Source organism: Hyperolius riggenbachi, chromosome 1 (genome assembly GCF_040937935.1).
Source record: "Hyperolius riggenbachi isolate aHypRig1 chromosome 1, aHypRig1.pri, whole genome shotgun sequence".
NCBI classification, from domain to species: Eukaryota; Metazoa; Chordata; class Amphibia; order Anura; family Hyperoliidae; genus Hyperolius; species Hyperolius riggenbachi.
Window position 1 is genome coordinate 162,631,600 of NC_090646.1, and position 17,523 is coordinate 162,649,122.

At 44.0% G+C, this 17,523-nt stretch overlaps 1 protein-coding gene across 2 annotated transcripts in view; it reads left to right on the forward strand.

Moving 5' to 3' along the window:
- The first annotated feature begins 463 nt into the window (after positions 1-463).
- Positions 464-17,523, forward strand: part of AADAT (aminoadipate aminotransferase) — a 51,137-nt gene continuing 34,077 nt past the window's right edge. Inside the window, exons 1-3 of one of the 2 annotated variants that reach the window (XM_068269289.1) lie at positions 464-550; positions 7,410-7,478; positions 15,732-15,900. In XM_068269289.1, the coding sequence (XP_068125390.1) occupies positions 523-550; positions 7,410-7,478; positions 15,732-15,900 (266 nt within the window). In that variant the 5' untranslated portion in view covers positions 464-522. Of the gene's footprint in view, positions 551-786; positions 851-7,409; positions 7,479-15,731; positions 15,901-17,523 lie in introns of those variants that run through there. The other variant, XM_068269298.1, reaches the window with a different exon arrangement.

Below are 17,523 nucleotides of genomic sequence, written 5' to 3' on the forward strand. Positions count from 1 at the left end.
CCTAAAACAGAATCTATTTGCAACTATTCACTTCCACGTGAGCCAGAAATGTCCCATACACTGCACAAATTCAGGCCACTTCAGGATAATGAATGAATAGGAATTACTGAATTGTCCCTTTATGTATTATTGATCAAGAACTAATTTTAGCACACTAACCAAACAACAACAACAAGAATAATGATAATACTCGTCTTGGCATCAAAAGGGTACAATAAAATACGGGTTCAAATCTCAAGGCCAATTTTAGTCATTGTAACACAACACCAGTAGATGGCACTGCAGTATAACTTTTACAGTACGGTACATTTCGCTTGTACTTTAAACCTTTCGAACAAAGTTCATGTTTAGGTAACAAGTTTGTCGTGTTTAACAATTAGCCAAACCAAGATAGACCTAACGGTATATAAGAGTAAGGAAAGAAACATTACGACAGGCTTGATAGTTTAATATTACATTGAATACTTTCATAAAAACGGTGCCACTGTTTGCAGGATAACAGGTTTATTTTAAAGTATTACTATGGACGGAAAATTATTTCATACCAAAGGTAAGTAGCCTCACACCAATTTAACTATTTGTGCACAATTTGAAGGAACTTATGCACGAGAAAATGCTGTGAACTGACGTTACAGTCCTGTGTGTAATTTACTGAAGATGTCCTTTGGAAATAGTCGGACACTAGATGGCGGCATGAAGAGACTTTCTACCTATAATTATCCACCGCCATGAGCCAAGTGCATGCAGTTGTTTGAGCTCGGCAGTAGATTTAGAGTGCCTGGTCGCAGTAGATTGAGAGTGCCTGGCCAGAGCTTTCATAGAGCCGCGAGTCAGCAGAGTGTATTGGAAGGTATTCAGAATAGATTATTATACGCGTGTGTGCTTGACTGTGCTGTGTTACCTCTATGTTTGTTGTGTGTGAGATGCATACACGTCAACAGGAGCATCTGTGCAGCTCTTATGCAAACAACCAGTGTGCTCTTCCTAATGCTGAATACACACGGTGCGTTCGCGCACTCGATTTCCCGCTCGATTCCCGTCGATTTGTTTATTTCCAACAAGTCCGATTTGGATTTCGATGGATCGTTAGGTCGATTTGACATACTTTGCATGCGAATCGACCTATTGATCCATCGAAATCCAAATCGGACATGTTGGAAATAAACTAATCGACGGGAATCGAGCGGGAAATCAAGTGTGCGAACGCACCGTGTGTATTCAGCACAAGACTGGACTGTATGGTGTTTTCCCTGTTTTTATTATTATATATGTATTATAGTGCTGGTGTCGTCCACAGTGCTTTACTGAGTAAATAGTCATGGAAGCAGGTAATTTGGTTGCCAGCGGGTTTTGGTAAAATGTGTGTCACACAGAACACAATTTGCGGCTATAGTGATGCCCACTGTGTAATTATTGGCGACTGATAAATAACAGGTAATGGCGACGCAGATATCGGCAGAGGGAGTTCAGCAGTGGAAAGGGGCCCATACACCTAATGATTTTCCTGCTGATATACAGCCGATTCGATCACTGGGATCGCATCGACTGTGAAATTGTTGCGCACAAAAGCTGACCGAACGATCGATTTCCGTCCGAAATCGATCGTTCCCGTTGATCTGTCTGTGCAGAAAATTTCGCTCGATAGCCGGCGGGTCGGGAGTGCGTCGATAGTGGCGTTCAAATGCCTGATGACCGATGCAATACAGCTGCAATACATTGCCTGATCCGGCCGGCGCGAGTCCCCGCTGTCACCACTGCTTCTTCACGCTGGGCTCCGAGTCCAGCTGGCTTCACTTCTTCCTGTCTGGACAGGAAGTTTAAACAGTAGAACACCCTCTACTGTTTTTACTTCCCCCAGCAGGAAGTTAAGTAAAGCTGGAGCCCGGAGTGGAGAGGAGACAGCGGAGACCGGGGGACTCGCGCCGGCCGGATCAGGTAATGTACGCGGGGGGCAGCAGCTTTACAGATTGTGATCGGCTTCATGCTAAAATCGATTCACAATCTGTTTGCAGTAAAGGCAGCCATACGGAGTACATTTGAATTCGGCGCCGGTAGACTTGGGCGCAGGATCCAGCTGTTATATGGCTGATCCTGCTTCTGCACAAGTCCGGGCCAAATTAATTACTATTCCCCCTCCAGGCCGCCATGGATAGTGGGGGAATGAAATAATTCGGCTTCCAGCGATTGCTTCTTCTGTCTTCTGACGGCGCCGACGTTACTCACTGAGCGCCTCTATAGACTGAATCCCTTTATAGTCTATGGCAGCGCCTTCTGTGCCCAAATCTAGCAGCGCCGAAAAGCACTGCTCCGGCAATACGATCCCTCTCTGATCAGATTCGATCAGAGAGGGATCTATCTGATGGTCGATCTGATGGCAAATCGACCAGTGTATGGCCACTAGAGATGCGAAGTTCGGATCTTTTCAATGATCCTGGTGATTCGAATCGGATCATTGAAAAGATCCGGATCTTTGATCCGAATCTCGGATCATTTTACTACGGAAGCATTCGGGGGTGAAATGACTAGCAGGACAGGAGAAGGGGGGGGGGGGGGGGGGTGGACACACAGAGAAGGGGAGAAGATGGACAGAGGGCAGGGAGTGGACAGAGAAGGGAGGAGGGACGAGCAGAGAGCACAAATGTTTGTTTGCACACAATACCACATGCTGCAATCATATGCTTTACATATATTTCACCTACATGTGCATCTGTATACTCTGAATGCAAACGTAGCACAGTGAAAGAAAAATTCCCCAAAGCATTCCCAGAAGTGAAGTGCAGCTGTTTAGAGCGAGTGCAGGAGGATCATATTGCGCTGCAATCACAGTGCCTGCAAAGTTACTGAGCTGTGCTGAGCTGAGCCAAAAGCTTCCCATGTGTTCACTGTGCACAACTACGGAACAGACAGCCTATAATCAGCAGCACATTATAGCCAGTATGTGTGCTCTACACATATCTGGCAGTGGCACCCATGTCCCCTCACTCTCATCTATCTGTCCCTGGCTCCCCTCCAACAGAGCGATCCATCTCTGCTCTGCTTCCAGGACCCCGCTGCCCGCTAAGAGGGGGCGTGTCGCTCCTGGCCCCACCCCTTTTGTGATCCGAATCACTCATTTTAATGATTCGGAGGATTCGACTCACAAAAGAAATTCGGATCAAAGATCCGAATCATTCATGATCCGGACAACACTAATGGCCACCTGAAGATGGTGCTGATAACCGGTGGAGATTGTGGTGGTGTGGAGGGCGTAGGTTATTTTTAGGTTTCAGTAATGGGAGGGTTAATTTGAGAAGAGGGTTAGGTTTGGTGATAATAAATGACAAGTAAAAGTAGCCAATCTTCTATCAAAATTAGCCACTACCCAATTGTAGAATATCGGTCATTTTATCAATATTCTACTAGATTCTTTCCATGGAGCTCAAATTATTGCAGTCTCCTTTTTACATTATGCCATAGTCATGCCTTGGTGTCCTAAGGAGGTGTGGTTACCGGTGAAACCACTGTGGATACTGGTGGCCTTTTTTAGACTAATGCTGTGACCGTGCTTTAATAAAGAAGTTTCAGCTTTGGTGTGCTGAAGCCTGTTGTTTTTATCTTCATGTTCTTTTTCCATCCACATATGTGTAAATCTCACCCAACCATCAAATATTGCAGTCTGTTTTCATAGCATAAGCATAAAAAACAGCACAAAATCTAGGCAGAGGCATAGCTGGGAGAGCAGCTTCTGCACTCTTTCCCTCCAGGTTTTGCTGCTGTGCTTTCTGGAGCCTCTGCTGCCAAAGTCATCCTGCCTTGCTCTGGGTCCCACTCTCCATTAGAGCCCTTTTGCAATAGCAGCTGTTTTGCTGATCGATAGAGCACCGTGATTTACATGTAAATCACAGTGTTAATTTCCCACTAGTGCATGTCAGTTTTTCCTCGTAGGCTTGTGTGATTCTCGCGTGATCACGCGCCTGACGCCTGACGGCTGTACGAAGTAATCGTGGCTAGTGGAAATTGCTGCTAGCTGCATTGCACCGCATGTAATAGAAACGGGCCCTAAGGCCCCGTTTACACTTAGGGCCCGTTTACACTAGGGCGGAAACCGCCGCGATTCCGCAGAGTTTCCCCGCACATGAATCGCATGGGGAAACTCTGCCATAGGGGAGAATGGCGCCGCCGGTGGAATCGCTTACTGTAGCAATTCGGTGGGAACCCCCCGCAGAATTCGCAGCTCAGGCTGCAAATCCCATAGCCGTGCATGGCACGGCTCATGGGATTCCTCTGCGATCCCGCTCAGTGCCGCACTAGTGGAAACGAGCCCTTAATCAGAAAACTGATTTTCAAAGTAATGCACATGTTTCCCTATGGCATCTTTCACACTTAATGCGTTTTAACTCAAATCTTTTTCACAATGCACTGCTATGGAGAAGAAATAAAACGCGTACTGATTTTCACAGTGCACTGCTATGGAAAATACGCATACTAAGGCCCCTTTTACGCTTAATCAGTTGCTCTCTGTTATAAATGAAAGAAAACTGATTTTCAATGTAATGCCCACCCATGTTTTTCTACGGCACCTTTCACACTTAACGCGTTTTAATTGAAACCTTTTTCCCAATGCTCTGCTATGGAAAAAACGCTTACTAATGCGTACTAACGCAGACTAACTGATTAAGTGTAAATGGGCCCTAACGCACACCAACTGATTAAGCCCTTAGGCCCCTTTTACACTTAATCAGTTGGTATGCGTTAGTGTGTGTTAGTACGCGTTGGTACGCGTTAGTACGCATTTTTTCCATAGCAGTGCATTGTGACAAAGATTTCAGTTAAAATGCGTTAAGTGTGAAAGGTGCCATGGGAAAACATGGGCATTACTTTGAAAATCTATTTTCTTTCCGTTTTGACTGAGAGCAACTGATTAAGTGTAAAAGGACCCTAACACTGACAGCAGATGAAAATTAATACATTGTTTACACTGACAGCAGATGAAAATGTATACATTGTTTACACTGACAGCAGATGAAAATTGATACATTGTTTACACTGACAGCAGATGAAAATTGATACATTGTTTACACTGACAGCAGATGGAAATTAATACATTGTTTACACTGACAGCAGATGAAAATTGATACATTGTTTACACTGACAGCAGATGAAAATTGATACATTGTTTACACTGACAGCAGATGAAAATTGATACATTGTTTACACTGACAGCAGATGAAAATTGATACATTGTTTACGCTGACAGCAGATGAAAATTGATACATTGTTTACGCTGACAGCAGATGAAAATTGATTTTAACCTGTCAGTTGTTTTTCACCTTTTGGGCCTGTCTCCACTCATCAGTTTTTGGGCTTGTTCACATTATGAGCATTTGCATATTTTTTTAAGCCCTTGCAATTTTAGAAATCGCCCTAAAAGCGCCCGTGCAATGATTCCCTATGAGAGTGTTCATATATGAGTGGTTCGATTCCGATCCGCTTCCATCATTTTCTGAGCGCTTTGGCTCAATGGAAGGTATAGGGATATTGCTATATCCCTTTCCTGAGCACTACACACGTTGCGTTGGTGTCTAACGCTGCACGTTAAGTAAAAGTACTGCATGCAGTGCGTTATACACGTTATTAGCTGCGTTGGACTGTTTGCACATGCTCAGTAATGACTTGGAAGCATACTTTTCATTGCCTGTATTTTTTACTGTATCTGCTGTATGCAACGGTAACGCTGCGTTGCCACTTTTTGGGCGCGTTGCGTTGTAAGCTTGCGGTGCGACTTTAACGTGGCATCAAAACGCAACGTCCCACTGTGAATCTAGGCTGAATCCATTAATATTTAATAATTTCTGGGTCAAAGAGTTCACTTCCTGACTCACGTCAGGAAGTGAAAATCTCAATCACTCATCGCTCAATTGCTTTAGTTGTTTACTAAATTTGAAACGCTCACATGTGAACGCTCTCATAGGAAATCATTGCACAAGTGCTTTTAGGGCGATTTCAAAAATCACCAGCGCTTAAAAAAAACCCACAAATGCTCATAGTGTGAACGAGCCCTAATGGTTTGTGGGACACAGACAAAGGCTGGAGGAGTTCAGTACCATCTAGAGCAGAATTCCCCAACCCTGTCCTCAAGTACCACCAACATTGCATGCTTTGCAGAAAACCACAAACATGCACAGGTGAGGTAATTAGTGTCTCAGTAGAGCTGATCATCTACCTCTGTGGATTTCCACAAACCATGCACTGTTCGCGGGCCTTGAGGAAAGGGTTGGATAACCCTGATCTAGAGCAGTGTTTCTCAACTGGGTCCTCAAGTACCCCCAACAGTACACATTTTGCAGAAAACCACAGAGGTAGTTAATGAGTTCTGCTGAGACACTACTATAATTGCCTTACCTGTGGATGTATGAGTTCTGCTGAGACACTAATACCTGTGAATGTTTGTGGTTTTCTGCAAAACATGCATTGTTGGGGAGTACTTGAGGACCGTGTTGAGACACTGCTCTAGAGGATACAGAGGACCATATAGTACCATGCATTGGGCAGGGAACCACTGTCAGGATCAATGATTGGAGGGATGATTTAAAAATGCTCCACTGTAGCTCTACACTGTGGGACACTTGCTTCTGTGGGACAGGCAAGGGGAAGAACGCTTTGTTGTTGCACACTCTGCATTTACCTAAATATAAACTAAGATTTAAAGGACAACTGGGGTGAGAGGAATATGGAGGCTGCCATATTCTTTCCTTTTAAAACAATATCAGTTGCCTGGCTATCCTGCTGTAGTCATGTCTGAATCACACACCTGAAACAAGCATGTAGCTAATCTTGTCAGATTTTTGTCAGAGACATCTGATCTGCATGTATGTTCAGGGTCTATGGCTAAAAGTAGTAGAGATAGATGGTTGGAAGGACAGCCAGGCAGTTTGCATTGATTAAAGGGACTCCGAGCAGTGCCTGTGGGTATGCCTTTAAGCATACCCACAACTAATGAATTATATCCTCACACCTACCGGCATGATGTTTGTAATTATATCCCCCTGGGTTCCTTGTATTTCATTGCATTGCACTGAATGGAGCTGCCGACACTGGGGAAAGTGTCGTCCTGCATAATACAATGCTGAATAAGGAATCCAAGATGGCGGCCGCGATTTCGATCATGAAAATAACGAAAACTAAAAAGGGTGGTGGTTTATATATCATTGGAAAGAGGAGAAAGAGAGCTTCAAAATGGTATGCATCTTTCCATAGTTACTGCACTGCTCGGAGTCCCTTTAAATGGAAAGAAATATGGCAGCCTCCATATCCCTCTCACATTAGTTGTCCTTTAATATGAGGCCAAGATTTGGCCATGAAATATTTATTTGAGTATATACAGTAACTGGTTGATAATGTATTTTAGCACATATTCTTTTTGTCCCCAGAAATGAATTATGCACGTTTTCTCACAGCGGTGAGTGCCGCCAGGAAACCCTCACCTATACGGGCTCTAAGTAAGTACTGTGAAAGTGTACGGACATCTTCCAAATTTTTATGCACATTTTCTCCCTACCATCGGCATACATTAAATAGCCCAAACTTACAGAAATATGCTCTGAGTACCTTTTGGAAAAACCCAAAAATTCTGGCCGCATGGCTTGTGTGCTTGTCTCCAAAACTCCTTTGCATCAGTTCACTGGGGTTCTCCTTGATATTTTATCTCCGTTGTGTGGGCTGCTTCTTTTACTGCACCAAGCTGGGTAATTCAAGGACAGTTGAGGGAAGGTAGAGCCAGTCCAAGCTGATCTCTCCACTGAAGCATTATATGTAATAAATACAGGGGAGGTGAGAAAAAAAATCTGATTCTAAATATAGAAGGCAAAATTATATTTATGTACACAGTAGGGAGAAATGGCAGCGCATCCAAAACCAGGCTTCATCTGAATGACTTAACAGCAGGAAGGTGTGCAGAGCCTCTTAAAGAGGAACTGTCGTGAAAATCTTAAAATTTAAAACACATACAAATAAGAAGTACATTTCTTCCAGAGTAAAATGAGTCATAAATGACTTTTCTCCTATGGTGCTGTCACTTAGTCGGTAGTAGAAATCTGACAATACCGACAGATTTTTGGGCTAATTCATCTCTCCATCGGGGATTCTCAGCATGGCCTTTATTCTTTACAAAGACAATCCCTGAAAAAGATTTATACAATAATGCTGGACAGCCTCCATGCTCACCGTACACTTTTTTGGTAGTTGGATGGAGCAACTGCCATTCACTAAGTGCTTTTAAAAATAAAGGAAACCCTAAGAACCCCCTAGGAGAAGATGGGCTAGTCCAAAATCTGTCAGTAATGTCAGATTTCTACTACTTACTGTAAGTGACAGCAACATAGGAGAAAAGTAATTTATGGCTCATTTAACTCTGGAAGAAATGTACTTCTTATTTGTATAGGTTTACATGTATTTTACATTTTAAGATATCGCGACAGAGGTCCTTTAAAGGCATAAATGCAACCATCTGCATCTGAAACAAGGTGCTACAATTTACACTAATTGAGGATGTTAGCTTCTTAAACAGTTTGCATGCAAAAACATTTGTACTAGACCCTTCCTCCACAGAGAGGTCATCCTATCAGAAGGAACCCTAACCTCTATGCAAAAGTCAAAAATGTAAGTTGAACAAAATTATATTTAGCATCAATGACTTTACTTAGTGAAAAGAAATATGATGATGTTATTCATTCAGTCGTATCCGACTCTCGGTAATTCTATGGGTTACCGTTAGCTCTCTCCATGCTTTCTGATCTTGTACCATTTCCTCTAGTTGCCTAAGGGCCCATTCACACTTGAAAGTGCCTTTTTTAAGCACTGTACTGCAATCGCTCCAGAATCATGGTGAAATGCTGTATGCAACACTTTTGCAATTGCCGCTAATCGCGAAATGCCTGCGATTGGCGGCAATTGCGGCAGTGAGATCACTGCCATATAGTCACTATTGCACTAGCGCTTTGATTTGATTAATCAGATGCTGCAGGCCATCCGCCGTTTCTGAGAGAAGAGTTGTGTCATCAGCATACCGAAGGTTATTGATGTTCTGTCCACCGATTTTCTCGTCCAAATTTATTTCCTCAATTATCTCTCATAAAAATAAACTCGCACAAAACATAAAATCACATAAAAGAGATAGCTGTGTGATTTTGTTTCTTTTCACTAAATAAAAGAGCTACACTTTATCCTAATGTGGTTCTTCCAGTAATTGGACTTTATTGCACTTTATTTAAAACAAGTTATTGGTAGGCAACATCTTGAGTAAGTTGCTAAAGTGAAGTCAGTGACATGACCATAAAGAAAGAGAGCCCTCGGGGGTCTTAGGAGATTCTGATGTGGATTAGCTCAGCTTGTTGGCGAGCCAAGGATTCATGACTGTGAGGCATTCATGATCATTTAAAGGGGCACAATGGCGAAAAAATTTACAATTTAAAATATGTGCAAGCATAAACAGATAAGTACGTTTTTTCCAGAGTAAAATGAGCCATGACTTACTTTTCTCCTATGTTGCTGTCACTTATAGTAGGTAGTAGAAATCTGAAAGAAGTGACAGGTTTTGGACTAGTCCATCTGTTCACAGGGGGATTCTCAGGGATTTATTTATTTTCAAAAGCACGTAGTGAATGGAAGTTGCTCTGTCCAACTGCCAAAAATCTGTGTAGCAAGCAGGGAAGCTGGCCAGCATCATTGTTTAAATCCTTTTTTAGTCAATATCTTTATAAAGAATAAAAGCCTTGCTGAGAATCCACTATGAAGAGATGGCCTAGTCCAAAACCTGTCGCTTCTGTCAGATTACTACTATCTACTGTAAGTGACAGCAACATAGCAGAAAAGTAAGTTATGGCTCATTTTACTATGAAAAAAAATGTACTTCTTATTTGTCTGTTTGCACATATTTTAAATTTTAAAATTTTTCGCCATAGTGCCCCTTTAACTTACGGTACTAGTTATGCTGGATAACTAGTCATCCAGCTTGGGGCTGGATGAAGCCACGGGTAAGTGGCACTTATTTTCCTCATATCCCTTGATGACTCCTTTAAAGAGAACCTGAACCTGAGAATAAAAAGTAAAAATAACCATGCACAGGTCATACTTACCTCCTGTATACTCTACTCCTCAGTCTCTTTCTCCTCTCCTGCGTCTCATTTGTCCACTGTGATCAATTAAATTCTCCGTCCTCCATTTTAAAAACGGCCATTACCTCTTAAAGGGAAGGTTCAGGGACAATAAAAAAAAATAAAAATCCACTTACCTGGGGCTTCCTCCAGCCCATGGCAGGCAGGAGGTGCCCTCGGCGCCGCTCCGCAGGCTCCCGGTGGTCTCCAGTGGCCGACCCGACCTGGCCAGGCCGGCGGCCAGGCCGGGCTTCTTCTGCGCTCCATTATGCGTTTCACACCGGCACACTGACGTCATCGGACGTCCTCTGGGCTGTACTGTGCAGGCTCAGTAGTTCTGAGCCTGCGCAGTACAGCCCGGATGACGTCCGATGACGTCAGCGCGTCGGCGTGAAACGCATAATGGAGCGCAGAAGAAGCCCGACCTGGCTGCCGGTCTGGTCGGTCGGCCACCGGAGACCACCGGGAGCCTGCGGAGCGGCGGCGAGGGCACCTCCTGCCTGCCGCGGGCTGGAGGAAGCCCCAGGTAAGTGGATTTGGATTTTTTTTTTATTGTCCCTGAACCTTCCCTTTAACAGCTTCCTGATCAGCACACTGTTAAACTGTAATATCACACCACTTGAGCCATAGGGAAACATGGACATTACCTTGCACATTCAGTTGTAACTGACAACTGCTGATATATAACTGACAGCAACTGGTATATTTCAGTTCTGACAAAATATTGTGAGAACTGAAAGGGATCACTGTAAGAAGAAAATGGTGAGCTTCTTAAAGGAACTGACGGTGAGGTTAGTATGTAATATTCATTTGCAGCTATGTCATGTGTTTATTTTGACACAGACTGTGAGCTCCTCTGAGGACAGTCAGTGACATGACTATGTACTCTGTACAGTGCTGCAGAAGATGTAATTCCTGTATAAATACATAATAATATGGTAGGATTAGAGTGTGAGCTCCTTTGAGGACAGACCGTGACATGACTATGTACTCTGTAAAGTGCAGCAGAAGATGTCAGCGCTATATCAATACATAATAATAATAATGTGGTAGATCATTACATTATGACTATGCTAGGATTAGACTGTGAGCTCCTCTGAGGACAGTCAGTGACATGAATATGTACTCTGTACAGTGCTGCAGATGATGTCAGATGAGTGTGCTCTTCAGGGCCCATTCACACTGGGGCGATTCGCAGACGGTTTCTGCGGATTAAAGTGCTTGTGTAGTCCCAATCGCTCAAAAATCATGAAAATGTAGTCAAAAATATGCGTTTGCTGCAAAAAAAAAAAAAATCCCAGCCGCAAAACGCTAGCACTAATTGCCAGCATTTTGTGATCCCCAGTGTGAATGGGCCCAATCTGTCCTACTCTGATGGCTAGCTGTGCAGACTGCTTCAGCATCACTACAGTACAAAGGGGGGGGGGGGGTGACAAGGCTGGAGGCAGGGTGCTGTACTCAAGACCCTGCTGAATACTGAATAGGGACTGTCTACAAATCTTTGTATTTCTTATCAGTGGACAAGCAGATGCAGTCATTAGCACAATTGTGCAGGGGGAAGAATGCTTGTTTTATTGTGACTATACATCAGGCGGCCGATCGACCATCTGACTTTGATTATTATAATCAAATCAGATTAAAATCACGCCGCCAAGTGCATGCCCGATTGACAACGCAACCAATTTCAGGCTGAAATTGGGCACATGAGTCAATCGGCCCATCATCGCCTGATGTATGGCTACCTTTAGTTTTCGGTCTCTCAAGACATGGAAAATAAACTTTTTTTTCCTGGACTGACAGAAAATTTACAATGCCTTTGTAGACAACTCTGTGCTTCAGGGCCCTCTTCCACTGCAAAACACAACAGCAAATGCATTTGTGTTTTTCCCAATTTTGATGTGCGTTTTTTATGTGTTTGCGTTTTCCGTTTTTCTGATTGGCAAATGGCAAGTGTTGTCTTGAAAATAGATACTAGTGGTTAAATCAATACATAACGCAAAACACATTTCTATGCGTTTTTCATGCGTTTCTATACTGTACATTGAAACACAAAACGCATCACAATCGCACAGACATGGGTTTGCGTTTTTTAAAAAATCGGAATGCAGCAGTGGAAAACGCCACCCAAGATTCTTATTTTAAACAGACTGCACTTCAGAATCAGCAAACGCATGCGTTTTGCGTTTCTAGCAAAAACGCAGCTAGTGGAAAAGGGCCCTTATGCTGTAATGCCAGTGGTTTGAAACGCCTCTGCTATTCAGCTATATTACAATACAATACTCAGCATCTCTAGCTCATTCCCTGTCTGCTTCTGTTTACACATGTGTATATTATACTTCCTGGGCTTCTGTAAATTATGTCAGTTAGGAAAAAAAAAAGGTTGGGGAAGGAGAGGTGTAGCAACCTTCACTGTGGGCGTGTTTTCAACTGCTGGGATGAAGAAAAAAAAACTTGCTACTCCTGCCAGTAGTAAACAGGGATCCTCCCACACTGCCTATGGCATTTTTACAGCACCTTGCTGACAGGGTTACGAGATTTATTAGTCAATCCTTCTTATCTATACACTTAAATCACTGTCTTATACTGCTTTTTAAGGAATATTTATTCCTTCTTACAGTTCCTCTTTAAACACTGGAGTGTTTAAATGATTTAAACAGAATCTGCTCATATACTGACATGTTTATCTGTTTGACAAGAAAATAGGGTTTTGGAAAGAAAGTGTACAGTTTTGACTAATTTTGTCCATTTTGCACATAATCTGAGGTGTTGTGCTACTTGTGTGTGGTGTTGTGAAAATTGTGTGAAGTGTTTTGAAAAATTTTAAATTTTTTTGAAAATTGTGCTTAAGCAATTGTAAAAAACTGTAAGAATGGTGCCCCCCCACTAATAAAATAACTCTAAATGCAATAGCAGACCTAAAGCAAAAAAAAAAAAAAGATAGATACCATACTTACCTAAGTAGAGGGAAACCTCTGGGAAGTCCAGAGTTCATGTATTTAGTTGAAGAGTGACCATTTAATTTCCATAATGTATCCTACAGTGTTCCAATGTTAGCATATTCCATCAGGACAGATTATATATTTGCAGACTGGCTGTTTTAGATGCATGAGCATTGACCTACAGTCCAGTTAAAGTACCCTGTAAATGCTGACAAGTCCATTTGCTGAGTAAGCATGAGTTTGCCACATTCATCACCCTTGTTTGCCATAAAAAATAAGTACTGACTGATTAGCTGTAGAGAAGTGTATTGAGACCCATAATTCAATTTGTATGCAATTTTGCCTTGCTGTCATTGTATTTACTAGCTTTTGCAGTATATTAGCTTTTCAAGACTTGATTTATAAGGGGAATATAAAAATTGACTGCTGGTGTTCTATGCATTAGATCAAGTACTCTGGTCACTTTCTTGCACATTTATTTTATTTGCCTAGCTAACAGTTTACTGTGCTCTTGTGCATAACCATTAAATGATAAACACACACATAATCTAGTATAACAGAATGCATGCTGTCTAAAGATATGTACCTACATTGCGATTTTACCGACGATTTTCCAGACGACTGGTGCTTTGGTTTTTTTGGGAGTGCCGAGCCGATCGTTTCTGCGATGTCACAAGGTGGGTACAGGCGCACGACCACACAAACGTCGCTTTTGTGTCACACAGCAATAACGACCATCACGGCGGATCTTTAAGAACCCCGACGACTGCCACACAAAGTACTGCGATCGCTTGAGGTCTCATTCGCGCCCGACGTGTAACGTCACTTGATGTCTTGCATACCCACCAGCAGGAAAAGGCGTCGCAGAATGACCATCGTCAAGGGGATGTCACTGGACCCGTTGAGTGGTGAGTACAGAGCTTAACTGTAATTGGAAGAGGGACTATTTGGGATGCCATATACAGCTAGTAATTAGGAAGTGCAACATATCCCTAGTTATGTGTGCTTATCCACACCTTATTATAGGCCTCTGGATGGTTTGCTTTCACTCTGCTGGGGAGCAAGCATCTACTTCTGCATTTTGCAGTCCTAAGCAGTGGTGAACTTCTGCAGGGTGTATGCCCAAGTTTGTCAAAATGCCAAGCTTTGCCTGGTGGTCCAGGACATGGCAACAGTGGTACAACAGACAGCTTAAGTGTTTAGCTTAATTTTCTTGCTACATGACCTACTTTCTCTCGAGATGAAGTTCTTTAGGGCCGGTCCTCACAGGCTTCTAGCGGCGTTCCTTTTGCCAGCGTCTCGTAAAAAGTGGCTTGCGTGGGCTTTAGGCGGTTTCCCGTCGTGATTGGCATTTTTCGCCCCCCTCCCCGGGGGACACAAAACATGGCGGTAATCGACCCTTGACGCCCCATGCTGCATCCATGGTCGCCTGGAATGACGGGGAAAATTGGGATCGGAACGCCGTGCTTGCGCAAATGCTGATAAACGATACACACCGCCCGATACAATCGCTCCCATTCACTTGGATGGTAGTGTTTAACGACGAGTTCTGGGCGCTGGCAGTAAATGCTTGCCAAGCATCCATGTGAACCGGCCCATACAGAGATGGTCACATTTTCTGGCACTAGTCTAAGGGGACTCAACAGAAAACCTCAAAGGCAACAGTCCTCCGAACACAGCACCCTCTAAAGCACCAAGTTTTTTTGTGATCGGCCAAATAGTGTGGGCGTAGTTTACTACAACCTATCTGAAACCGAGAGGGTGCCATCCACTCAATCACAATAGCGGGATTTCTTCCTGCTGGGTCACCTAAAGTAGATTAGTGCCCATTTTCCATTAGACCAGGTTCACAGTGGCCATTCTGTTGCATTCCCTTTAACAGCAGGAAAGCAATGGATGGAAAAGGTGACGCACATTATCCAGACGATTCATCCCATGCAGGGAAGCATACAGTCAAGGAAAAGTATGCTTCACTGTTAACGCACACATTCTGCGGTAACACATTACATACAATGTGTTGGGATGCCGCACCCAATTATATTGCACTCCCCCCAATGTGGACGACACATAGGCAGTGCATTGCAGTGCCGCAGGCTGCATTTGAATGTCGTTACGCCGCACCACAACACACCGCTATGAAAATAGCTTTAGAATTTGCTGCTATACATCAGAATTCATTGTCCCATCATTGATAGCCAGCAGTTGAGACACAGATACAGCAAAACCGGCCCAAAGCCGAACACTCCCACCACCATGTTTTACGGATTGCATGAGGTTCTTGTGCCAGAATGCATGGCTCATCGTAGCTTTCCTAGAAAATTGGTAACTTCAGGATTTTTGAAATATAATTTTTAATGCACTTTTTTTTTATAATTACTCTTCTATAAAATGCAAATCAGAATTTGCATAAACTGTTGATTTAGTCCAGTTTTACTAAAGAAAAAGTAAATAATTGATTATGATAAACCGAGAGTGATGACTTCAAGCATATTAGGAAAATAATACAGTGTATTATGTGGTTTCCTCGAAGTTTTCTTTTTTTTTATGGCTGCGGTATTTGGTGTCTGTATCTTAAGTTTTGGTGTGAAATTGTGTGGTGCCATAGATAATTATTTGGTGGGGATATTTGTAACGTTATTGAAATGCTTTCATTTCTTTGCAGCTGATTTGCTGATGAGGTCTCCACCATCGATGATATCATTGGCTGGGGGAGTTCCAAATCCAGATACATTCCCCTTCAAAAGGGCCACAATAAGGCTGAATGATGGGACGGACATTGAGATTGGGGAAAGTTTAATGAAGAAGGCACTTCAGTACTCTGCAACACCTGGGTAACATATGCTCTTACCTCAAATAATAACATGGTCATAGTGCTCATTTAGGCCCCTTTCACGTTAGCACATCATGTCCCGTTATTACGATACTCTCCCCTGCTGCTCCCACGTCCAGTGTCAGCGCTAGTAACATTGGGGCCCCTGGGCAAAATAAATCTGGGGGCCCCCCTGACAGACACTCAAAACAGAAAGCTGCATGGGGGGCCCTTTGTTGCAGCAAAATTTCCATCTGAGCTGGCTGCTGTCCCTTCCCCCACGCTCCAACTTAACTGTGCTCCCTGGTGCCGCCGCGGAGTCTTTGGCAGAGTAGTGTCTCACCTGTACTGTTGGGCACACTCCTCTGTCACTGCATGGCTCTATGCACTCCCAAACTTTATCCATACAGGTCATCAAAGTAGAGTTTCGCACACAGGCTTTATCAGGAACAGTGAAAATGTATTGTCCCATCACACACATGTACAATCGTCCGACCGTATACCGACGATCATTTCGGGGCCAATCCGGTGCCGTTTGTCCTAGCCTTGACAAAGAGGACCGGATTGGCCTCGAAACAATAGTCGGTGTAGGGTCGGACGATTGTACATGTGGGTCCCAGGGAGGAATAGTTAAGTTGGAGGAGAGACACCTTGGGGGGGAGGGAGGGGGACTACATGCTCTAGGGCCCTAGGCCAATTGCCCCCTTTGCCTCTATGGTAGCGCCGGCCCTACCCACGTCACAGTGGCCATTAGTCTGTATGAGACTAGCTAGAGTACCAGCGGTGCAATGCGATGCAACAGAAGTGCTTTGGACGACACAGGTGTTGCCGAGCATTACCGCACACTCTGCATGTGATTGCATTGGAGTCAATGGCACTGCAACAATCTATTTTGTTTGCTGTGGTATCAGTACGGCACACATGTATTACCTGTCCAGCAGGGAGTATGTCCCTGAGTGGGGGTGGGGTTATGCAAATTACCATGATGGCGCATTCTGCAACAGTGTGTATGAAATAAGAAATGGCGCAATACAATTTTCCTGGGGCAAGCTATCCTGCTGCAGGACAATTGCACCGCACCATGAGTGCAATTCTCCTATTTAAAGAAAACCTGTAACTACAAAAAGTTCCCCTGGGGGGGTACTCACCTCGGTAGGGGGAAGCCTCCGGATCCGATCGAGGCTTCCCCCGTCCTCCTGTGTCCCACGGCGGTCTCGCTGTGCCCCTCCGAACAGCGGGCATGTAAATATTTACCTCCCCGACTCCAGCGCAGGCGCAGTATCCACTCTCCACTCGGAGATAGGCGGAAATACCCGATCACTGTCGGCCCGCTCTACTGCGCAGGCGCAAGTCTCCTGCGCCTGCGTAGTAGAGTGGACCCAACAGAGAATCTGGTATTTCCACCCATCTCCGTACGTTTTGCCGCAACAGCGCCCCCGCTGGAGCCAGGAAAGATAAATAAATCACCTCTTTATCAGCGCTTGGGGAGGATTTCGGGGCATTTTGGGGAGCCAGCGCTGGACTGCCTGCAGCTACAGGGGAGGGGGAAGCCTCATTGGGACCCTGAGGCTTCCCCCTACCGAGGTAAGTACCCCCAGGGGACCTTTTTTTTTGGTTACAGAGTCTCTTTAAAAAGAAACAATAA